The 26603-nt window shown below is 36.1% G+C and overlaps 2 protein-coding genes across 2 annotated transcripts; one reads left to right on the top strand and one right to left on the bottom strand.

Annotated features, from left to right (window-relative positions):
• Positions 1–10066: 10066 nt before the first annotated feature.
• Positions 10067–13849, top strand: LOC113318428 (bifunctional TH2 protein, mitochondrial-like). Its single transcript, XM_026566598.1, has 6 exons — positions 10067–10558; positions 10660–10768; positions 11541–11831; positions 11941–12370; positions 12470–12736; positions 13127–13849. The coding sequence occupies exons 1-6, from the start codon at positions 10101–10103 to the stop codon at positions 13552–13554; spliced, it is 1983 nt and encodes a 660-aa protein (XP_026422383.1). The 5' UTR covers positions 10067–10100; the 3' UTR covers positions 13555–13849.
• A 1422-nt stretch (positions 13850–15271) lies between these two features.
• Positions 15272–15925, bottom strand: LOC113317141 (histone H3.2-like). The gene has a single exon (XM_026565272.1). The coding sequence runs from the start codon at positions 15842–15844 to the stop codon at positions 15434–15436; it is 411 nt and encodes a 136-aa protein (XP_026421057.1). The 5' UTR covers positions 15845–15925; the 3' UTR covers positions 15272–15433.
• Positions 15926–26603: the final 10678 nt, after the last annotated feature.

Genomic DNA, 26603 nt, shown 5'->3' with positions numbered 1-26603 from the left:
AAAATCCCAACAGTGGGAATCTTGTGTTGAACCCCCTAAAAGACTCTTGGTCAATAGAAGTAGCACCAATATGATAGATACGAGTTTTGCGTCAGATGCTAAGTTTGCTGCTTTGTCCAGAAGGTTGGAAGCTTTAGAAATGGGTCAGTCTAAAAATAGGTCCCTTGTTGAACCTAATAGAGCCTCTCAAGTCTCTAGTTGTGGAATAGAGCCCGATAATTCATTTTGGGAAGGTCAAGTTAGTGAATAACAAGGCCATGTTGTCTATAACAACTCTAGGTTTGAGAACCGTCAGAAGTTTGACCCATACTCAGAAACCTACAACCCTGGTTGGAGAAACCATCCTAATTTCTCTTGGTCTAAGGGCCAGAGTCAAGGCCAGTCTAGTAATTCTCAGCCTCCCCCAGGTTTTGGTTTTAAGAACTCTTCAGGTCAAACCCAATTTCAGAACACTTCCGAGAAAAAGATCTCTACCTTAGAGGAAGCTATCACTATGTTAGTAAGTAACCATGACATGCTATCAAAGAACCACATGAGCTTTCAACAAGAAACTAGGCAAGAGTTGAAGAATAATTCCCAGAGTCTTGCCAAATTAGAACTTCAAGTAGGACAAATAGCTAAGTTCATAAGTGAGAGAGAAGATGGAAGGTTCCCTAGTTGTACTGATCCCAACCCAAAAGGAGAGAAATCGTACAATCACGTGAATGCTGTCACAACCCTTAGGAGTGGAAAGAAAGTTGACAACAAGGTTTCCATGCCTGATAGTGAACATGTTGTAGTTCACCCTGCTGAGCCAGAAAATAAAGAGACTGATAGAGTCTCCAAGGAGACCAATGAGGGTCCTGTTGAGCCCGGCTTTGTTCCCAGAGCCCCATTCCCACAACTGCTAGTTCCGACTAAGAGGGAGTCCAACTTTAATGATATATTGGAGGTTTTTAAGCAGGTTAATATCAACCTTCCATTATTAGATGCAATTAGGCAGATTCCCTCTTATGCCAAGTTCCTTAAGGACTTGTGTACGCGAAAGCGTAAGCTCAGTGTCCAGAAGAAAGCCTTCATAGCTAGTCATGTGAGTTCTATTATTCAGAATACCACTACTCCTAAGTATAAAGACCCAGGTTCCCCTACCATTTCTTGTACAATAGGTAAGTACCGTGTTGAGAAAGCGTTGCTTGACTTAGGAGCCAGTGTGAAATTACTGCCATACCATGTGTACCTTAAGCTATGACTTGGTGAGATGAAACCTACCCAGATAACACTCCAGTTAGCTGATAGGTCCGTTAAAAATCCTCGTGGTGTGATCGAGGATGTTCTCATAGAGGTTGACAAGTTTATTTATCCAGTGGATTTTGTTATCCTAGATACCCAACCTGTCCCTGACCCAGAGAACCAAATACCAGTGATTTTAGGTCGCCCGTTTTTAGCTACATCCAATGCGATCATTAACTGTCGAAATGGTATTATGAATTTGTCTTTTGGTAATATGACTATTGAGCTGAATATTTTTAATATTAGTAAGCTACCCTCTGAACTAGATGACTCGAATATAGAAGAGGTGAACATGATAGGAACATTAGTCGAGGAGTCATTACCAAACACTTTGTTAGAAGATCCATTAGAAAAATGCCTAGCTCACTTTGGGATTGATTTTGATGATGATAATGTAATTAATTAGGTGAATGATTTATTAGATTCAACCCCTTTGTTAGATACTAGTAATGGATGGAAACCTAAGTTCGAACCACTACCAGTTTCTAAGTCTACCCTAGTTCCTTCTTTAGAAAAGCCTCCTAAGTTGGACCTAAAACCATTGCCAGATACCCTGAAGTATGTGTTTTTAGGCCCGTCTGAGACTTTACCTGTGATTGTTTCTTCCGACTTGGATAGAGATCAAGAAAGTAGGCTAGTAACCGTCATTCAAAACAACAAGGAAGCTTTAGGGTGGACCATAGCAGACATTAAGGGTATAAGTCCTACTGTTTGTATGCATCAGATCTATTTAGAGGAAGACACCAAACCTTCTAGGGAGATGCAACGTCGACTAAACCCCAATATGAAAGAAGTAGTTCGAACTGAGGTTCTTAAGCTATTAGATGCAGGAATTATCTACCCTATTTCAGACAGTAAGTGGGTCAGCCCCGTTCAGGTTGTTCCCAAGAAATCTGGTATTACTGTAGTCCAGAATAATAACAATGAGTTAATCCCGACCCGAATGACCACGAGTTGGCGGCGTGTTGTATTGACTATAGGAAATTGAACAAGGTCACTAGGAAGGACCACTTTCCCCTTCCCTTCATCGACCAAATGCTAGAGAGATTAGCTGGACATAGTCACTACTGCTTTTTAGATGGCTACTCTGGATATAATCAGATCGTTATTGCCCCAGAAGACCAGGAGAAAACCACTTTTACCTGTCCCTTTGGTACCTTTGCGTATAGACGCATGCCTTTCGGGCTATGTAATGCCCCTGCGACTTTTCAGCGTTGCATGATGAGCATATTTTCTGACATGGTAGAACGGTTCTTAGAGGTCTTTATGGATGATTTTTCAGTGTTTGGTTCGTCTTTCGATGAGTGCTTGCATCATTTGTCATTAGTTTTGACTAGGTGTAAGGAAAAGAATTTAGTGCTTAATTGGGAGAAATGTCACTTTATGGTTCGTTCAGGAATTGTTCTAGGGCATATTGTATCTTCAAAGGGTATAGAGGTGGATAGAGCAAAAGTTGACCTTATTAAAACTTTACCGATCCCAAAAACCGTAAGAGATATTAGGTCATTCTTAGGACATGCTGGTTTTTATCGTCGTTTCATTAAGGATTTTAGCTTGATGTCTAGACCTCTTTGCAATTTGCTTGCAAAAGATGTTAAGTTGTTTTTGATGATGCTTGTTTAGAGGCTTTTGAGAAGCTTAAGTCATTACTCACTACCGCCCCCATAGTCCAGGCACCCAACTGGAACCTACCCTTTGAGATCATGTGTGATGCTTCAGATTATGCTATTGGTGTTGTGCTAGGTCAGCGAGAAAATAAGTTACTTCATGTGATTTACTATGCTAGCAAAACTCTGAATGATGCCCAGTTGAACTATACCACTACCGAGAAGGAACTATTAGCCATTGTGTTTGCCTTAGACAAGTTTAGACCCTATCTCTTAGGTTCTAACGATCATCATATATACTGATCATGCTGCTTTAAAATATCTTTTGTCTAAGAAGGATACTAAACCTAGATTGATTGGGGATTCTGTTGTTGCAAGAGTTTCTCCAGACATTAGAGACAAAAAGGGTGCCGAAAATGTTGTAGCAGATCACTTGTCTAGGCTAGTTGTTAGTTCCCCAGATGATTCCCTTCCTATAAGGGATAGCTTTCCTGATGAACAATTGTTCTTTGTTACCCAATTACCTTGGTATGCGAATATAGTGAACTATCTTGTTACTGGTCGAATGCCCCAACATTGGGGTAAACAAGATCGTTCTAGATTTTAGCTGAGGTTAAGCTTCTTTTGGGATGATCCTTATTTATTAAGTATTGCCCAGACCAGATTATTAGGAGATGTATACCTGAGAGTGACCAGTCCAGTATTATTTCCTTTTGTCATGATCATGCTTGTGGGGGTCACTTTAGTGCTAAGAAAACTGCTGCTAAGATATTGCAGTGTGGATTCTATTGGCCTTCGTTGTTTAAAGATTCCCACAGTTACTGCGTTACTTGTGAACGATGCCAGAAATTAGGAACCATTTCCCGTAGGAACATGATGCCCTTGAACCCTATTTTAATTGTTGAGGTCTTTGATGTGTGGGGTATTGACTTTATGGGTCCGTTTCCTAATTCTTTTGGTAACCTATACATCCTTGTCGCCGTAGACTATGTCTCTAAGTGGATTGAGGCGGTTGCGTGTAAAACCAATGACCATAGGGTTGTGATTGAGTTCTTGAAAAATAATATACTTACACGTTTTGGTACACCGCGAGCTATAATTAGTGATGGAGGGTCGCACTTTTGTAATGGGACTTTTAGACTTCTGATGAAGAAATATGGTATTACACATAAGATAGCTACCCCGTATCATCCACAGACTAGTGGTCAGGTAGAGGTTTCCAATAGGGAGATAAAACGTATATTAGAGAAAACAGTTAATCCTAATCGGAAAGACTGGTCGTCTAGGCTTACTGATGCCTTATGGGCTTACCGTACTGCGTTTAAGACCCCCATTGGAATGTCGCCTTATCGGCTTGTTTATGGCAAGGCATGTCACTTACCTGTTGAGTTAGAACACAGAGCTTATTGGGCTGTTAAGCAGCTAAATTTTTCACTTGACAAGGCAGGAGCCCATAGGAAACTCCAGCTCAATGAGTTGGACGAGATTCGTATAGATGCTTACGATAGTGCGAAGGAGTATAAGAACAAAATGAAACTTGTGCATGATAGAAACATATTACGGAAGTCATTTTCTCCAGGTCAAAAAGTTCTTCTGTATGACACTCGTTTGCATCTATTCCCCGGGAAACTGCGCTCTCGGTGGACCGGTCCTTTTGTGGTCCGTACTGTTTTTCCTCATGGAGCTGTTGAGATCGAGACACTGGATGGTAGTAGTTCTTCAAAGAAGGTTAACGGTCAGCGATTGAAGCCCTTTTTAGAGCCTTTTCCTACAGGTGATGTTGAGGAGGTCCCTCTGGAGGACCCTGTTTACCCTTGATTGACCATCGAGGTGATTTGTATGTTGTATAATTTTTATTCAGTTTTTGGTTTCACTTCACTCAGGTACTATCTTTCCGAACTCTCTCTTTACTATTTCCTCATGTTACTTATATTTTGGTACTGTTCTTTCATGAGAAACATTGAGGACAATGTTAGATTTAAGTTTGGGGGTGGGGAAGAAACTTTTTGTTAGCTTTTAGTTGCAATAAATAAACTCCAGAGCCTAGAAATTTATGCCTATTGAGGATTGCACTAACTAATCTAAGTGGATGGAAGCATTTTGATTGTAGGAGTTTGAGGAACCAATCTGATTAGATGGAAACATCTAAAGAGTCTATTCATAAAAGCACAGAGCTCAGGTGTTAGAAATAACATGATAGTTTCACCATATCTCGTTGAGTCCTTTTCACTTCTATTTTTATTTTATTTTGTTTTTAAACTATGTTTCTCTAAGTGATAGGTGGGGCCCACGATTCAAGTTGTTACCAATGCTAGGGTGAATTAGAGTGATTGAGATACCATGAAAAAAAAAAAAAAAAAAATTGAGACCAGACCATTTGACCAAAAGGAATAAATTCAATAAAGTCGACCACTGGTACCCTTGTATATGCCAGTTGTGTTGACCTAGAGTTAGGTTATCGACCACTGGTACCCTTGTATATGCCAGTGTGTTGATATTAGTCAGACTAGTATCTCAATCCATTAGGATAGGTTCATTTTGGCGGAGGCCTTCAGACAGATATGGGAAACGTCGTTCACTTAGTAAACATCAAAACCATCTATGTTTTCTATATCCATCTTCTTGATCTATCCATGTGATTAGTTTTGACTCCGAATATGATGTCCATAGTGCAACTATCTGAGTAGAGCTCTGTCACTTTATATGAATTTTAGTATGCTTGAGTGCAAACTCGTGTACAGCAATTGGAATTTCGCATCAGGGTACTTCTTCCTGTAGTCAATAAGTATGCCAACCAAGGAGATTCTTTAGTGCCTTCCAAGGTTCTGCGTAGATAGCTAAGGTCTGGAGTATTAAGGTTTTGTGGGTATATCTCTGGTAAGCCCTCCCGAGACTATAACTCGGCCACTAGGGCCACCTAGGGGTTTAAAGGCTTATTGCATACGCTAAATGCAATCGACGATGCCTGCGACAGTGAGTTAGGATTTTATTTTCTATTTGATTTGCTCGGGACTAGCAAATAATTTGGGGGTATTTGATAGACGCATTTATGTGTCTAATATAGCCCATTGTATATTGTGTTAGTACCCATTTTTGTACTTATTATGGCTTTTTATGTCCCTGTAGGTATTTCCGGAGAAATAAGCTTTTGCGGCGAAATTGGCTAAAAAGTGGTTTTTGCGCTCGTGGGAGAAAATTACTATACGGACTCTCACTTTGGATAAGGGGTAACCTAATTACTAAGGGGTGACCCATTTCCAGGCAGCTGCTAAAGGGACACCAGAACTGGATAGGGGGATGTCTTCTTCAAATTTCAAATACTGGTTTTTGGCGGGAAAGGCCATGCATATCGCTGTTGAATTTTGATCCGATTGTTGGAGCTGTTTTAGGGAGATTAAACACCGGAAATTGATTGGGCTGGACGTGATATGGATATAGAATTCTAGTATGGATGATTTCATGGGCTTAATTGGGCTAGAATATCCGGGAGAAGCAATCGAAGTTAAAACAGAGAGACGTGTCCTGTTGTGCACTTTCAAAGATTTTTGAGAGATTTCTGGAGGACTTTGACGATGGATTAACATGTACACGGTCTTATTCAAGTCTAGGGAAGAGTTTGGTAGCTATTTTATAGCTAACAGCACGTGAAAAAGCTCAACAGAAGGGATTATTCTCTCAACAGCACAGAGAAGAAAAAGAAAAGAAAAAGTCGGAATTTATACGAGATATTTGGGGTCTGTGGGATATATAAGAGTGTTTTCAAGTCATAAAAAGGGGTTAAAAAAGTTTAGAGAGAAAGAGGAGAGAGTTCAGAGCCGAAACAAGGAAGATACCATTGATTGTTGCTGCTGCTGCTGCGAGGAGGAAGAACGTGAAGAACAGACTCTCCAAGGCCGTCGTTTATCAACAGTGACATCGACTGTCACTTGTGGGTCGTAGTTCTTCAACGACAACAGCACTTCAGCTTTGCCGTTGATTCTGGACGCCTTCTGTGGGTCGCAAAATTCTGTTTTACATCATTTGCTTGTCTTTCTCTTCATTGTAAAACACTTTTGAGCATCAATGAAATATTTTGAGAGGTTTTCCAACATGATGAGCAGCTAAATTCTTGGTGATTGAGGCAATGGAGGATCTATTCACTCATGTTTGATTGGTAAATTCTTTTTATAAATTCTTAATTATTTATTTTATTTAATTCACTTGGATCAATAAAAAAAGAGATAAAAATGGTTTTCTTAATTAGTTGTGAATCAGTTTGATGTTTTATGCTTAGAATTAATTCTTTGATAAATCATGCTTAAGGATTACAATTTAATATTTGGACACCTTATAGATTAAGAAGTGATTTAATGGAAAAAGAGCTAGATAATAATTATGAAATATTTTTGTAACCAATCAACTTGAAGTAATAGTGAATCCGGAGCCTTAGTCCATTTTAAATCTTGACATCACTCTTTGAAAATTAATTTGCTTTATTTTTATTAAAAAAAAAAGTTACCTTCACAAGTTCGAAAAGAATCCGTTTTACCACTTCAACTACAATCACTATTTGAAAAACCATCACTTGAGCTAAGAGTTGTCGCTCCTATTCAGAACTGAAATCTTGCATCCATCTTTAAAGATGAATAACACCAGGCTTAAAAAATATAGAATCAACAAGGCGCGTAATATTTGGATCTTGTAAAAAATTGAATCTGAAGCGATTTTTTTCCGAAAGGAGAGTTGTTCCACGCTACATTAGCAGCCCCAAAAATGCGTAACCTATTATGAATGTAAAACCACCATAGAGTGGTAAAATAAACGTCATTTTTGGCCCACTTATAAAATGTAAGCTTTATCGTGAAATTCACATCACTCTATATCATGCATGATATGGTGAGTTGTCAGTAAGTTCTTAATTCTCTGCCAGAATGTCACTAGGAGGCCTAATCTCTAAAGAAGTTCCTAATCAGTCCCCCATATTTCGTGAGTTCAATTTTCTGATGAAGACCCACTCGCGAAATAAAACCACGAACAATTCAAGGTCGGAACCTATGCACGGCTAAGGAGGGGAGTTTCCGCTTACACCATGTCTTTTTGTGGCCAGCCATATCTGGTATATCCTTTGATAGTGGAATACAGGTGCTTACGCCGCTTCTGCAGACTCCTACTTTATTAAATATATTAGATATAGTGAAACAACTGGAGCTAATCCATTCGCTTCTTTCTATATATCTTAGCTCGTGCTAATATCTAGTTGACTGACCAGTCTTTGGTTTGTCTTTCGCTTTTCATCCCCGTAAATAATTTTGGTTTTGGCAATATGAAACATTGGTGGCGCTCACTTTGGTACACCGGGGACCTTGCCAAAATGTCTAATCCCAAAGTATCCCTTGTTATAAACGCAGTTAATTCACTACCTTTTTTCTTTCTTTGGCAATGACTAAATACAACTTTGGTTAAAGACAACCTAATTTTTATAATCAATTGTTTTCCGGTGAAAACTGACGTTGTTATTGGACGCATGTTTCACGAGCCACATTTTCGGTTGGTGTGAATGTCAATTTTTAATCGGTTTATAATTTAGGTGGAATTTCGGTGATTTTCAAGGTTGAATATGGGTTTTGTTTACCCATATTAGTGGTGGTTATAAAAATTTTGAATTAAAAAAAAATCAAATTGAAGGTTGTATCCTAGCAACAAGCTGGGCTCCAACTCCTTTTTGAATAGCGATACTTAATCTATGAAAAATAAAGCTACCAACACCACTACTAGCGTCATTATTAACGAAGCAGTTCTTCAGACGCTTAAAAAAATATAAGTAGGAATTACTGTTTAGTCCACTTTTTCATGACCCAGTTAATGGCTAGTCCACCCGTGGAAAAGATTTACTCCCTAATCCAAAAACTTCGTGGAGATTATTAAGTGTATTTTCTAAATGCCTAAAACACTCTTCGAGGTCTAATTAGTATCAACACATGCAAATGTTACTAGTAGTATGTTACTACATACTAGTAGTATCAATACGGTGATACTACATATTAATATGTATTGTACTAGTAGTAACAAAAATATCTTATTGTTACTAGTAAATTAGGTAGTTACTTTACTATACTAGTAGTAACTAATATACTAGTATACTAGTAGTAACATATGTAGTATCATACATAACAATTTTTTCATATGTAGTATCAATTACATAACATACTACATATCAATATGTAGTATCAATATATAACATACTACATATCAATATATAACATACTACATATCAATATGTAGTATCAATACATAACATACTAGATATCAAACATACTACATATCAATATGTAGTATCAATACATAACATACTACATATCAATATATAACATACTACATATCAATATGTAGCATCAATATATAACATACTACATATTGATATGTAGTAGTATCAATACATAACTAGTTACTACTAGTATACTACTAGTATACTAGTTATCACTAGTATACTACATACTACATATGTTATTACTACGTACTACATACTAGTTACTACTAGTATACTACATACTACATATGTTATTACTACATACTAATTACTACTAGTATACTAGTTACTACTAGTATACTACATATGTTATTACTACATATGTAATATGTAGTAACATATGTATTAATATACAATAATGTTATATGTTAGGGTTAGTAGAGTAATTTTACTCTTTTCAAAACTTTTTTGGACTAGGGAGTAAATATATTTTGCCGCTGGACTAGCCAGTAACCCGGATCGGGTTTACTGGACTAAACATGAAATTTCTCAAAACATAAAGTATCCTCACCTAATTCCTCTAACGCAGAAAAAGCTAATACAGCAAGACCATATCAAAGTGAAACACACTTAAGTATTATGAGAATTATGTGAATTAGTCACATGTTTGAATAATGAGAATTATGTGAATTTCCAGGATATGCAATCTAGAGTGTAGCTCCAGAAGAACATATTTTGTATTTCCAATCTCAACGAATAGCCAGCCATCCAAAAAGACTCCCTCACTTTTTGCCCTAAATAGTCTACACTCTTTTCGGTCCCTCCTCCACTAAAATTTAGACAACTAACTTTCCGATCCTCAAAACTCATCCCGATTCACAAACTCACATTGTTATCCGATTCACAAACTCAGACGTCACGAGAAGAAGACCTGTCCAATAAATAATCCCGTTTTCTCTTCGACCTTGAATCATCCCCAAAATAAAAATATTTTCTTGATGCGTCTGTTATTGAATCTCATTCAAAACCCTAATTTCATTTCTTGTAGATTCGATCTTGCTACTAAACCCTATACTCGATCTTACTCTGGTAGTATAAGCTTATTATTATCATCATCATCCGATAATAATAATAATAATAACTACTACCAGAACTATTTTAACTATAAGAAATCACATAATAATAATAATAATAATAATCGAAACAAGAAATTATTATCATTCTCGACATCGTCGTCGTCGTCGTCGTCGTCGAGATTGGATAATATGGGTGTTGTAACTAAAACAAGTGAAGATGAAGGAACAGCCAAAAAAATTTGGAATAAATATAAGAAAGAATCTGTTTATGCCATGTATACACCATTTGTTGTTTGTTTAACTTCTGGAGATTTGGATTTGAAAACTTTTCATCATTATATTGCTCAAGATGCTTACTTCCTTAAAGCTTTTTCACAAGCGTAAGTAAATTCTTGATTTTCTTCTTCTTGTTGTTGCTGAGATGACGGAGTGAATTTCATTGTGTTGTTTGTTTTCTTTTGTTTGATTTTGGTTTTCTTAGTTATGAGTTAGCGGAAGAATGTGCAGATGATGATGATGCTAAAGCCGCGATCTTAGAGTTGAGAAATAAAGTGGTTCACGAACTTCAAATGCACGAATCCTATGTTCGAGTAAGTGAATTTCACTTTTACTTGTCAATATTTTCGTATAATAATTTGATATTGATTCTAATGAAATAGTTCGATGATCTAGTGAATGATTTTGAAATAGTTGGATTATTGATGAATTTAACTCTTTTTTATTAAATCCTAGTTATTAAATCCTAAGTTAGGTTTTGATGATTGTAAAATTGGTTCTGGCAATTGTGAAATAAGGTCTAATAAATTTGAGCGGCAAGGATAATGACTTGTAGGGAGATGTCATGGTAAAATGTAGTAGACAGCTAGTTATTTTTGTGTTTAGAAATTGTTTGTTGAGGTGTTCTATAAAAGGGATGGTGGATGTTCTGTGATAATAGTTACTGAACATGTTAGTTAAAGATGGCAAACGGGTTCCTTTTAAATCAAAATTCTGGAAGCTTGGAAAATCACGTTCGTTGAGAATTAGGTAGATCTCAATCTTTCCTTTTATGAAGAACGTTCTCTGTCCATAATTTAAAATAATCGGTTGGAATATTAAAGTTTCTTATATGACTCACAGTTTGATGCCCACTTTTAGTGGTTTCTTTAGCTGATGACATGTTGCTGCCTTTTGGAATTTGATCCTTTTATTTTCATTTCATTTTGAAGCGACAAACTGAAGTAATGTTTCAAAATTAGTCACTTCTAACTACATTTTAAAGATTCTTTTCGCGGTATTTTGTTTTTGGACTAGCAGGAAGCATGTTTGTACATCCATGCTTTGATTTTTTTTTACAAGTTTACATTCTGAAGGTTTACGCAGGAATGGGGTTTTAATCCTGCAGAAGAGATTGCTCCCAACTCTGCAACGGTGAAATACACTGAGTTCTTATTAGCAACAGCATCTGGTAAAGTTGAAGGAGAGAAAAGTCTTGGTAAAATTGCAACTCCATTTGAGAAGACGAAAATTGCTGCTTATGCGCTTGGTGCTATGACACCTTGTATGAGGCTCTATGCATTTCTAGGGAAGGAGATCCGGGAACTAGTCAGTCCTGGTGAAGTCAATCACCCTTATAAGAAGTGGATTGATACCTACTCCTCTGATGATTTTGAGGTGTGTTTTCACTTTCAGTTTCTCACAGTTGAGCACTGATATATAAATAATGATTGATAGTTTCTTTACAAAATATCTGTAGCTTTATATTTTTTTTGTTATTGCGCAGGCTGATGCTTTGCAAACTGAGGAATTGCTTGATAAATTAAGCATTTCTTTAACCGGTGAAGAACTTGAAGTCATGGAAAAGCTTTATCATCAAGCTATGAACCTTGAAATAGACTTTTTTGATGCGCAACCAGTTACTCAGCAAATTCTCATCCCATTATCCAAAATGATTGACCCTAATGAGGAGCGTCTCATGCTATTTACTGATTTTGATTTGACATGCACGGTTGTGGATTCCTCTGCCATTCTAGCAGAGATAGCTAAATTAACTGCACCAAAAGCTGATCAGCAGCAGCAGCAGCAGGATGAGGATGGAAATACACTTTCTCGGATGTCATCAACTGACCTGAGGAAGACTTGGGATGAACTTTCTGGGAGATATACTGAGGAGTATGAACAATGCATAGAAAGCATTTTGACCCGTGAGAAAGGTATAGTAAGAGACTGTGTTAATTGTCAGAATGGTATAAATAAAAAAGGGGTAATTGTCTGGTCAATTGCCTTATGACTCATCAAGTTGTTTTTTGCAGCTGTGGGTTTGGATATTGATGGTCTACGCAATGCTCTTGAGCAGTTGTCTGAGTTTGAGAAACGGGCAAATGTAAGAGTGATTGAGTCAGGCGTATTAAAGGGTATAAGCTTGGATGACATTAAACGAGCTGGCGAGCATATGATACTCCAAGATGGTTGTATAAATTTACTTCAGAAGGTGTTAGCGAATGACGGGTTGAATGCATCTGTCCATGTACTTTCATATTGTTGGTGTTCAGATCTCATGAGAGCAGCTTTTTCACCAGGTATAACTCTCATTTATGCATTGCTTGGTACAAACGTTTAGTTGTGTGTGTTTTGTATAATGTGCTAACCCATCTTGCTCATCTTACTAACATGCTACTATACTTGGCTTGAAGTTCTGTTACAAATGTGCTGTTTAAACATAAGTTACATAACCCTGTGTAATTAGATCCAATTTTCCAGTTACAATATAAGGTCAGAACTCACAAATAAAGTTTCTAGGTTTAATCAGTTGCATGTTCTCTTTCTGGCTTAGACATATGGCCTTCAGTCCGGTCCTTCATTTGAGATCTGCATGAGAATTATCCTATCGTATGTTCTGAGTATTTAGCCATACTAAATTATTGTTATGCAAGTGAGTCTATATTTATATGTTTTATGCTTTTGGACAGGGGGTCTAGACAGCTTGTTGGATATACAAGCAAATGAGTTTGCTTACGAAGATGGGGTTTCTACGGGAGAAATTCTTAGGGAAGTGCAGTCTCCTATAGACAAAGTTGCATATTTCAAGCAAATATTTCAGCAGAACGAAAATGAAAATGGCAAGCTGAATGTGACTGTTTATATTGGTGACTCAGTGGGCGACTTGCTATGCCTGCTTGAAGCTGATATCGGAATTGTAATCGGATCAAGTGAAAGCCTAAGAAAGGTAGGAAGTCACTATGGTGTCAAGTTTGTTCCTCTCTTCCCTGGCGTCGTGAATAAGCAGAAGGAATTCGTCAAAAGCAATTTATCATCTGGCTGGGAGGGTCTATCTGGAGTTCTGTACACAGCCTCTAGTTGGGCTGAAATACATGCACTCATTCTGGGTCATCAATAGTAGAAAAATATGATTGTCTTTGGTATTTGTTTTTATTGTATTCTGTTGGGAAGTTGGCATTATGTTGAACAAAACTATGAAGGCTTCAACACAACAGGGGGAAGCACTCCCACCAAGGTCGTTATACAAAAGACCCTAGTTAGCAATCACTCGATTGTTTGCGGATTATTGCCTATTGCCTCTTTTCAGTATTAAACACGCGTCCAGTTGAAATGTATGTAATAAGACGCATATTTTTGAAACAGAAAATGTTATTATACACGATCTGCCGAATTGGATTAAAATTTTGGGGGCACGAACTGTTTACTTTTGCTGTTTCGTTTACTTTTTCTTTGGTAGAGCAAGGTCTTGGTGTGTCGGTGCAAGTAGTATCTTTCCGGTGCACATCGATCAGCTGCAGTTATCAATGATCAATCTTATAATTTAGATAACAATGATAGGAGAAGAGCAAGCACTGTTATCAATTATGCCCCTACACACCCATTGGAAGTTATAAACATTACCTAAAACTGTGATTTACTGATTCAAAGTAATCAATAAAAAATATAACAGAACAGAAATGAAAGAAATAAAATTCAACAAGTTTGTTGTTCACCATCAAACCCACCGGATGCTTAAAAAAAATAAAAAAATCAAACCCACCGTTGCCATGAATTATGGGACCGAGGTCACTCCCATCTTGTGCATGCTTTAGCAACTGTTACGGCTTCCGCAAAACTCTGTGGGTTCGATTCCGGAACATTGTATCGTGCAACATCTACGAGGCCATCCACAATGTCTTTAGTTGGCAGGCTACGTAGATCATAAGCCAAATTCAAGAACTGATTTACGTATTCTCCATCTGCTTTAACTTGATTATATTCATGATTGGCAACATTGGTTGGTCCGAAGCGAGAGTAGAGGGTATTCTTGAGTTGTTTCCAAGTCATCTACAATCTTCCTTCATGCCTAACTATACATCGAAATCATCTTAAAGCTCACCTTCTAAATGTAACAAAGCTAATTGAACCTTTGGAGTATGTTCAGACTGGAAGAACTCTTTGGCATCACGGACCCAATTTTCCGGGTCCTGTTCTCCTTTGTAGATTGGAAAATTCACTGGCACCATTGACGTTGTTTTGCAGTTATCTATGTTCCCACCAGCACCTTTGTTGTTAACAATTCTTGCACCACCACCCTCAGATTCGTCTTTGCATTTAACGGTTCTTCAGTTCAAATCATCCTGAATTTTTATTATTGATGTATCAGGTAGAAATACTTGAAAAATCGATAGGAGAGGACTGGTTACTAGGACTTTTGGCATTAATGTTTGGTAGAAATAATTTGAAAATCGATGTTGTTGGATCTGTCAATTTGAGTAGTTTGAACTGGACTTTTTATTCTAACAGCATTGCTAAAGGAACGAGCTGCAATCTCCCAAAAATGCTTCTGGAAGAGATGGTGCATCTCATCATCAGCATTTGGTGAAAGCATCTGGTAAGAACAAGGAGCATAACCTTTTCGTAACCACATGTTCAAAGAGTATATTTTTCTATTTGATACCAAGATTACTGAACAAGTAAAAACGTAGACTAACAAATCAAATTAGATCTGTCTTGAAGTCAGCTCAACTCAGATGAAAATGACTTCGTTGGTAGCATACATGATACATCCCAATCCACATGTTCAACTAAAATTACGCATACCCAGAAAAGCAAAATTGAGGAGAAATAAGACATAGAACCAAATCTTGATTTCATTAGATGGTAATTAAGCAGTCAAGATAGCATGACTGATACAAAATCCATTCCATTCAGAAAAGAAAATACTACCTAATATCATTCATCTTAGCCTTAAACCTCGAGAACATTTACACAGAAACCCTAGTTTATTTCATTCTTCAAGCACGTTCACCTCTGATTCTCCTAGCAAGTTGAATATCCTTAGGCATGATGGTAACCCTCTTAGCATGAATTGCACAGAGATTAGTATCTTCAAAGAGACCAACAAGATAAGCTTCAGCTGCTTCTTGAAGAGCTGCAACTGCTGAACTTTGAAACCTTAAATCAGTCTTAAAATCCTGAGCAATCTCTCGAACCAAACGTTGAAATGGAAGTTTACGGATCAAAAGTTCAGTACTCTTTTGATACTTTCTGATTTCTCTTAAAGCTACAGTTCCTGGCCTGAATCTATGAGGTTTCTTCACTCCTCCTGTTGCAGGTGCTGATTTTCTAGCTGCCTTTATTGCTAATTGCTTCCTTGGAGCTTTTCCTCCTGTTGATTTCCTTGCTGTTTGCTTAGTACGAGCCATTTGAGATTTATGCAGAATGTAATTTAGGGTTTTAAGAGGGAACAATTGGATCTGAGTTGTGATGAAAATGTGAGATTTCGGAATGCGTATTTATACAGAAGAAAATATTTAGGAACGTAATCCTGATCTTTTGTTTTTCTGCTGTTATCAACGGTGTTTGTTGATTTAGGATCGTGCAATGTAATCAACGGATAATATTTGTTAATTCAAGATGATCTTGCAACGTTATCAACGGCATATATTTTTTTATAAGATTCTATATGGATCGTCTATTTTGTTATCAACGGTTCATGGTTGGTTTAAAGGGTTCATACAGATTGATTACAGCGAGAAAATATTTTAAAATGAAAATTTGGAAACAGTCGAAGGGACTTCTTCAGAGGGGGCTTACTTTTCTGTCGGCCGGTTATACGCTCTTCAGGGCAGGACTTACTTTTCTATCGGTCAGTTATACGCTCCTTAGGAAGTATGCTATCATATTTCCGGAGATTAAAACATACATCTTATATTTTCTCTTAGGTTAAGTTCTTAACTTTTGTAAAAGAGTAGTAAATTATTTTGAGAATGGCAGTATTGATCTCTCCACGATTACACTTTTTGTGAATATTTTATTACAGGATTTCGTAAGATGTTTTCTGAGAATTTATTTACTTCCTTATTGTATAGATCGCCAGGGAATAAGTGGTGAACTTTAATCTCTACGTTCGTCCATGACTAGAGATGTGATAATTCTTATATTGAGTCATGTCGCATTAATTGTTCTCTTGTTCTTAACTGGCATAGAGAATAGTTTTTGTTGATGATTATTTTTTGATAATTAATAGGAGGAAAATCACTTTTATTGAAGGGAAAGCCAACTTTAGTCTAGGTTTTTTGACTTCGGGTCATCATTGGGGTGGATTTGAAATAAGCTTTCCCCTATCAAAAAATATTTATGGAATTTAGTTTTCTTTTACTTGGTTCAACTGTCAGTAGAAATTCAACCTTTTGTAAATCACATAGCATATGTGAACATGGACGGACACCAACTTAACTAATTTTTCTTTTAATCAATTGTGAACTTTTTTTATACCAAACAATGAGTTATTCAGAATCAATTACTTTATTTAATTCAACAGAAAGCCAAAGATATCGGACTATAACTGATATTTCATTAATCAAGCACCACATCTATACAATAGCTATTAATATTGTTGGAAACAATTTAGGAGATTGCTTATAGTCGATGAATTATACACAATGACTATTGTTTTAAAATTAATTAATAACCATGTGGTCGATGAAGTAGGTGTGTGTTAAGTTGAACTGAGATAAGCTTAGTACTATAGAATAGTACTGTATAATTTGCATCAGATTGACGGAGAGTCCCTGTAGCCTTGTCCACCTTGAAACAAAACGTTTGTTATTCGCTGAACACGAAGATTACCATACACAAATCCTGATTTATATATGACTCATCTTAAAATGAAGTGATATGAGTGAGAACACATAACACTTCAAGACCTGAACAAGATAATAGAAGGTATGGATCCTTCAAGATCCTGACTACTAACATCAACAAGAAACCCAATGTTGGAAGTAGTAAAAGAAATATGCTCGTTCCCCATCACAGTCTCAAGTTCTTGTCTACCCACACGATCTGGCTCTGGCCAAGTATATCATCTTTCTTCATAATCTCTGAAAAGACGAGGGTACCCAAATATACCTCAATCTAAAACTCTTCCACCTATAAGTTCTTTCTCCGAAAGTGATTGTCTATGGAATGAGTCGAGACAATACAACTAATCTGTTCACACTTCGTGTGATCGTCTATGGATAGGAGATCGAGACAATACAACAGCAAAGTATGATTACTTAATAATAGGTTCGGATTTAACCAAACACTATAGGATTGCTATCAAGTAATTAGGAATTAAAGTTTGTGTATTTTACATCTAATTATAATGAAATAATTATAATTGCGGAAATAGAAAAGTAAAAGACACAACAAGGTTTTGTTAACGAGAAAACCGCAAATGCAGAAAAACCCCGGGACCTTGTCCAGAATTGAATACTCTCAGAATTAAGCCTCTATACAAAATCTAAACCAACTTCGTATAGTTGAGACCAAGAAACTAAACCTATAGTTCACCTAGTTCCCTCAATATCCATGTGCCTCCAACTTGTAATAAGTCACGCACTTGGAAAAATTCCTTTGGTTCGTATTCCAAACAGTAAAGGAACAACAAATATGTTCGGTAAAAAAACTTTTCAAACAACGTGATATGAGTTTGACAAAAGGATCTTCTGTTTATCCCAATAAACTCCTTTGTCGGGTTCTTAGATCTATCCAAAAATACAACTACCAAAGTAGTTGGGTCTAGATTTTGCAATCAATACTCTTAGTCACAAAGACAATATGTTGATGCCGATCTACACAACTAATCAATCAAGGTTATCTCAAAGATAAACCGATTATAGTTGGATCCCTCTAGCCGATCAAGTTTTGTGCACACCAAAGATTATGAACTCAAATAAGAAATCTGCTTTGTCTTCAAATCTTTTTAGATCTTCAATAAATACCTACACACAAACAACTTGAATCTCTTGTGATCAATCACACACAGAACGGAGTCTGTAAACGATGGATTATCACAAGACGTCTTTATATATACAAAAAGTCTAAAGATCCCCGTCGATACTTCGATCTAGTTTGAGTGAATCTTTTATCAGAAGAGAAGATTCTAAAGCATAAACAAACTAGGTGCAATCAAAGTTCAACAACCATTAGTCAATCAAATCAATCGAAAATTAATAATAAACTGCAATTATCTAGTTTCCCACCAACGGTACTCGTAGAGCTTCTCAATCCCAAAGAAGTCTTTAAAACGAGCGGTCATAAGAGTTTTCGCCTAATTAGGGTACTTTCCTCTCCGAATAGACGGCTCCACCAGTAACAACACAACTAGGTATTTGCTGGTTCTGAGGATTGGTTTGCTCGAAATGCAAACTTCAATATTTATAGACCAAGGAAGTTTGGACACCAAGGAATTTCCAAAACCGAATATTCTCAAAGATATGCAATAAAGTCAAAATCGGTTTTCATAATTCCTGGAAATGCACTGTCCAAATATTGACCGAAATCTCAGTAGAAATATCCAATTAGTAAATGCACATTACCAATTTTTATTTTCTAAAGATATGCATTTAATTGCTGTAAATTAAAAGCATATAAAAGATTCTCAATTTATTTCGATCCGGGATTCTCCTTTTGTTATTAAGGAATATTTGAACAATAAAAGATAAGAATTACTGCACATGTTCAAAGTATGTCGACATATTTACTTTGTAAATCCTTTTTCATATTTACAATCTTGGAACCGATTTTCCATACTTCCAAACAAGTTTAGAATTGGTTCATCTGACTTCCAAGAACTATGTGATTGATTATCCTATCAAATCACCATTAATAGGTTTCACGGTTCTACCAAAATACAAAGATTCAGTTCTACCTCCATGTGGGTACTAGGATCGGTCGCACTAGCTTTCCAAAAATTGATTGACTAGGTACTAGGATCAGTTACCACATTATTATGGTATTTACTTGTGATCGGTTGCACAAGTCATAGGATCGCTTACCAATTACTAAGACTTGTTGTACCTCATACAAGGATCGATTCCACATACTTGTGGTCGGTTTCACCTCTTACTAGGATCAGTTACCCAATGTCTAGAGTTGGTCACACCAATTACAAAATATCGATCATACCATCTCAGGTGATTACTTAAGATCGGTTTCACTAATAAAAATCATACCAATACAAAAGTCAGGCATTGTGAATAGTTTTACCAAGATACATAAACAAGTTATGAGCGGTTATACTAAACACACATATTGGTAATCCAAAGATTTGCAATGAATAAAAATACCTATAAGCCTAGCGATTTCCCTTTCGATTCACAAAACAAGTTTATGAATTGTATTTACTTTAGACGAATGTAAAACATTGTTTCCTAGGACGAAATCTTCACCCATACCCATACATAACCACAATAGCATTCATACGATTATGTCGATGTCTTATATACGAAGTTCAAAAGATAAACGTTATACTTCATATTGTAATTCCTTAATATTATGTCTAACTAGAGTATAATCATTCACAGCTTCGCAATTATGTTTTCTATATGCACGACTTGAAAGACACGTTAGGAATGAAACAGTTCAAGTCAAATATTACTAACCTTAAGAGGAAGTATGATGTCGTCGTTGTAGCTCTTTACTTATTCACATTATTCAAGTCTTCGAGTAATACTTGTATGTCTCATATCCTAATAACTTTCTAGCTAATCTATACGAAGTTGACTCTAGTAAATAATCAAGCGACTCTTTAAATGAGTTTTGGTTCACTAAAATATGACAACCAAACTCAGTGGCGGAACTACCTAGTGACTTGGGCTGGCTTAAGCCAGCCCAAAGTCCAGAAAAAGTCATTTTTTTACCATGGTTTTAAGTTCGGCAAAAAAAATCATGCCTAAACAATAGGATTAAGCAACCCCCACAAATCCAATTAGTCAAGCCACCCCCAGCTTTATTTTCCAGCTCCGCCACTGACCAAACTTGACATACCAACGCTTGGTGGGTTCAACCGAGCTATGCTCTAACAATCTCCCCCTTTGTCAATTTTAGTGACAAAACTCTTACATCATATGGATAAACAAATTACAAGAATTCATTATACATACACTTGTTTCCAAGTTTCAACAGCACAATAACCTGTACACATTCAATCCATAAATGTCGTGTTGACATTATAATAACAAAGCTAATACTCCCATTAAAGGTAAGATAGGTAGATTTTCAATCCGCACAACTTTGTTATTCCCTTTGTAGTTAAGATAACCACAAGTATCAATATGATATGTTACTCCCCCTTAGTCTATGCTTTACTCTTTCGTTAGATATAACGTTTAAGCACCATTGTCCTTTCCTTAGTGATACCAAATCACTTGTTTACTCCATATATTTCTCCCCCTTTTTTCACAAAATGACAAAGGTACGAGCAAATAAAAGACAAACCGAAAGGATCTTACAAATCTAAAAGACTTGCAACCTATAAGAGTTAAGCACGAGGGTTCCACACACCATTTTAGATAACCAATATCAAAACCGAAACTACAAAGTAATTTTGTTTTGATATGTTACTAAGGAAACAATTGCCCTAAGAAATTTTCCCTAATAGTTTAGAAAATCATAAATTGACTAAGCACCTTAGTTCTTTTGCTAAACCGATTGTACAAATACAATCACTTGTTTGATAAGACCAAAATAAAGATCAAAATTAACTCTATTTTTCTCATCAGGTTCTAACTATTCGAACAATAACTTAGACCTTTCACTTTTAAACAAGACAAGTACTAGGTTAGTTAACTAGTATTTCTTGTTAAGGCATTCGATTAGACTTGAATAACCGAATCCTATACTTCGATAAGTCTAACTAAGATCATAATTAACTTACTTTCTCTTATCCGGAATCGAACTGGACTAAACAATTGATCCCGAAAACCTTTTTGTTAAGCCATAAATAATTCATACAAACCAAATAAATCAACTTGCATAATTATTTATCTCAACCAGAAGCAATTGAAACAAACATAGACATTATAGTACCGCAATTGCACCGAAATTTCGTAAGCCTAAACAATTGATACCAAACCTTAAAGAAAGATAACAATAGTTTTTCTTAACCGGAAACAATTGAATCACACACATACATCCATACACAAATAATGGAATAGACATCAATTGTAACGAAATTTTGTTAAGAAAATGCAATAAATATATGCAATAAAATCAGGCTTTTCTTAAACAGGAAAACGATTAACTAACAAATTCGTTACCTCAGATTCCGCATCCTCTTCACCCCCAAAAGATATGTCATTAAGCGCTAGTTCACATAGACTCTCCCCCGTTGTGTTGTCATCCTCTCGCAGGACAAAAGAACAACAACAAAGACCAACCTTTACCAGAGAAAGGTTAAAAATCAGTTTTAACTAATGCGATGCAAAAGTTGAAACCCCGAAACACATATGCTTTTATGCAAAACCAAAAACGATTCAACATATTGTGACTTTTTCACATATTAGTTTCAATCGAAACCCCTTATGATCCTTTGATAAAGCCTACCAAAATGGGCTAGAACTCAATCCCGCTAAATCAAAAAGTCACCCAAACCATAAGGGTTCACACCATATGAGATCGAATATTAAGGTTATGAAAACCGAAATCAAACATCTCATAACATACATAGCAATAATATAAAGCATTCAAGCACAGGCTATGTAATCGAAAAACAATCACAAGAAGAATTATAAAGTAATAATTTTATTCATAAATAATAGATAGTTCTATTCAAAATAGACCTTATACAATTATTGAAAGAAATCAAAAACTGATGTCTATTTTCCTGGATTAAGTCTTGCAGTATATGACTTAATCTCTAGTGGTGCTCTTATTGTTTACTGAGGTTTCATCAGTACTCAAACTTTTGAAGCATGTCTCAAGAGACTTGTCTGCAACCACTTCCTGTTTTTCAAGTTCTTCAATTAGAACCTTGAGTTCAGCAAGAACACTTCTTGTTTGATCAATTCTTTCTTTGAGCCAATCTTGATGTTGAACTGTCATTATGAGATTGGTTCTCAGTTCCTCAAAACCTTGGATATAGTGAATCATACTATCAGAACGAATTCACTTGGTTTCGGTTGGATCTTGAAAGTTGTAAGCCAACAGACATGACTCATCTTGAGATCCATTTGAACTATCTGAATCATAATCATACATGATTTTTGATATATTTTTCTTCTTCCTTTCTGCATTGATTCGTTGAAAATCCTTAACTTTTTGAGCTTCCTCCTTATTATCCTTTGTGACACTGCGAGTTATTGGAGGAATGCTCGGTTATTTAAATAGGGATTGATTAGGGTTTCAGAATACAAGCAAGAGATAGTTTCTCTTTAAGAAGAGACAACTCTTGCACCGAAAATATCAGGAAATTCCGAAAATATTAAAAGAATATATTCAGTTTCCTTTGTCCGAACTTCTCATGCTGGAAGGTCTATTAAAATTCGAAAATTCTAAATAAGACCTATTTTTGGAAGATGGTGTTAAACATGAACAGATTTTAGACAGTCATGAATTCGCAGTCATCCATAAATTGTCACAGATTTTTTTCTGATAAACAAACACGCCCAAAAGTGTGCTCTCGTTTTATTGTGCTTTTCCCATCCATAATTAAGAGCACGAGAGAGGATGAGAGTGCAAAATCTCCATACAACTAGGTTGTATCAGAGTAAGACTTTTCTAGCTTACATCGAGTATCAGAAACATAGTTCATGCTTGAGATATCTATAAATAGGCTAGAAATCAAGACTCATAGTTTTGATCACTAACATTGACAAACATGCTTGAGATAGCAACGCATGCGAGGTCGACCGAGCTATGCTCTAACAATCTCCCCCTTTGTCAATTTTAATGACAAAACTATTAATACATATGAAATACAAAAAATATAAACTCTAGTGGCTCCTAATCCATAGTCTAATCTTCAACGTTCCCTGAAATATTCGTCCTTCCAAGTACTCCAATGATCCCAAAGTTTGTAAGTTAAGCATCACCGTTGTTGAAGATCCGTAGCTATAACAATGAGAGAAATCGAGATTCTCGATCATTATTATAAAGTGTCATAGTATTATTATGTAACATGAAAGTCCAATTGTATCACGACTTTAACAATAATACTATGGTGATATGTATCACTCCCCTTTAGTCAATACTCCATCTCGATCATGGGAACCACTCCCCTTACACAATGATCCAAAAACCATATGTATTTGTAGTGTGAACTACAATATTTCTCCCCCTTTTTGTCAATAAAATTGGCAAAGGTACAAGAACGGGATCATGATGAAGTTTCCACAAGAGACATTTCATAGACTAAAAGAAAAATACATACCAATTTAATTTAGATGCAATCATAAAGCCGAAGCTAAATGCATTCATCAAGGAGTTTTAACATACAAGATAACCCCTATAAAATTCCACAGCCGCACACCCCGCAAGATATTACCATTAAGCACAAGTTCAAAAGAACTCTCCCCCATTTGATGTCATTCCAACAAGAGCGACCTTAATTTCGAAAGAAAAGAAGGATTTCTAAATTGGACACCAAAAGAAAACCATATAAATTATTTTCTATATCCAAAACTCAACCAAATTAATCACAAGAAAACCCATGATTAATTTAATTGGAATACACAAATAAATCAAACCACAAAAGTGATTAATTTAATTGAAGGTGCTCAACATAAGTAAACTTACGGAGCTACGACTAAGGTAATCATACGGAGACGACTAACTTAATCGTTCACATACTCAACATAAGGAAAAACCTTACGGAATATACGACTACATCAACCAATAGAACATGATTAGTATAGCCATTCATATACTCAACACAAGAACTTGTGGAATATATGAAAACTCAACTAGACTAATTACAAGAGAACCCATAATTAATCTAATTGGAATACAAACAACCAAACTAATCACGAAAGTAATCAATTCCAATGTCAAAAGTTTTGCTTGACAAAAGAAGACTTTCGGAGCAAATAACTAAATAACCAACCAAGATGATTAATTTAGTTCATAATGCTCAATATATAGCATCTTATGGAACAACCATCAAATCCAATAAGAATAATTGATTCAGTTGTATCATGCTCAACATAAGACACACAATGGAGCCTTCACGGTAATACAAAAAGAATGGATCAAAGAAGATCAATACCGTGGAATACATACAAGGATCTATTCTATCTTTCATCACTATATGCATAATGACATAATAGACTTTATCCTTGTCACACAAAAGATTTTATCCTATTTTCTATCAAGTAAATGACTGCATAGGCATAACTTTTGTATTTGTCAAAAGTCCATTCGTCCTTTCATTAATACGAATATCAATTTATGAACGACTTTACTTTTGACAACATATGGGATCTTCAAGTTCATGGATGCAAACAATACATATCCCATAAATAATTGCAATATCACAAAATCATAAAGATTAATACTGCAATAACAATCTTTTGCCCTTAGAAGGTAGAATCAATCTTTTTCGCACGGATTTATACCAAGAGTGGTTACCAAAAGTGTATACAAATATTTATTTAACAAAGAAGAACATACAAAGTCATTGACGACTATGCACCATAGTTCACATGAGATAATTGTGAACACTCAAGAATATATAGCAATGTGAACTACTACCCATTCTCGAACTTCCTTCTTTGTGATTCACCAACATTACTCTTTTAACAGCCACAAAATAGCTTAGAATAGGATTTCTCCAAGAATCCCAGTGCCCAAGTCCAAGAGAATAGAACAAGTGCAACGAAACAGAGCAAACACTAAAAAACAAGAGACAGGACAAAGACCAATATTAACTCATCCAAATTCAACAATTCTTATCTCAATTATGAAGGGAATTCAATGAGGAAGAGAATTCAAAAATAATGAGGTCAATCCGAGTTCGGACGAAGAAGTTACGGCCAAAACAAGTTTACCGAATATCGACGTCAAGTATGCATACGGGTTTACGAACTTAAACCCCTGAAATGCTGTTATGCATACTTGGTATGTGTACCATGTAGTCCAAACATCCCGAACTATTACTTTCAAACCTAAACATTTAAGAACCTTAAATACATATCAAGTTAGGTAGAAATGAACGATAAGCAAGATTATGATAAGTATTTTAAGCAAATAAAAGTACAAATCTTGCTCAAGTTTATATACATACCTTTTTAGATGAATCCAATCGAATTCTACCGCCTTACCGAACATAATCTGTGTGCCCCAATTCTTGTGCTTCCCTCACCGTATACAAAGTAGGTCATTCCTTAGTGAGGATGTACTTCCAACACAATCAAGTTGCGTTGGGGTGAACAAAGTCTTGCTCACCACAAGTGACCTTTGGATTATCATGAAAAAGATCACTTTTAGAACCTTTCACATCTAATTCCATTTTTCCAAAAAACTTGTTAAGTTCCAATATCATGGATACTGCCTTTTCCATAGTCAAGGAGTTTTCTGGAAGATCACTCCTTTTCACACTCAAAACATCATTGTCTTTCTTCGGTATCCACTTCTGAGTGCGTTTAGGAACAGTCGGAACCTTCTTCCCATCACTCTCTTCTAGAATTCTTAGAAGAGAATTGGATTGACTATTCTTTTGCAAGTTAGTCTTTCTCCAATTGGGAGCATCGGATATTGTCTTCGTCTTTACGAAGTTATCCTTTTGATAACCATTACGATTATGAAATGATTCGTACGACGTTTATAGGAAAATCTAGGTCTATCATAGCACTGATTCCTTTGCTTAAAGGTTGGACAATTACAGCCTGTAACGTTAAGAGGATCAGTCTTAACATATGATCTTGGTTTTACAACTTCTTGTGATGCCCAAACAAGAACATCATGAAGTTTCTCATTCCTTATACGGAAACGACGTCTCCTTTCCAGGTGACCTTTATTTCTGTAATAGTGGCAAACATAAGGAATGTTCTTACCTCGATCCGTGTGTGCTAACTTTGGAGGTTGATAAACTTTGCTCTTTTGAACCTTAACTGCCGGAGAAGGTATTTCACTTTTGCCATCAGTGGAAACCTTTTGTTGAGAAGAATCACTAGCCTTGACAAATTTTACCTCTTTGCTAAT

This window comes from Papaver somniferum, chromosome 10 (genome assembly GCF_003573695.1).
Source record: "Papaver somniferum cultivar HN1 chromosome 10, ASM357369v1, whole genome shotgun sequence".
NCBI lineage: Eukaryota > Viridiplantae > Streptophyta > Magnoliopsida > Ranunculales > Papaveraceae > Papaver > Papaver somniferum.
The sequence above is the reverse complement of the archived record's forward strand: the minus strand, read 5'-3'. Positions and strand labels throughout refer to the sequence as shown.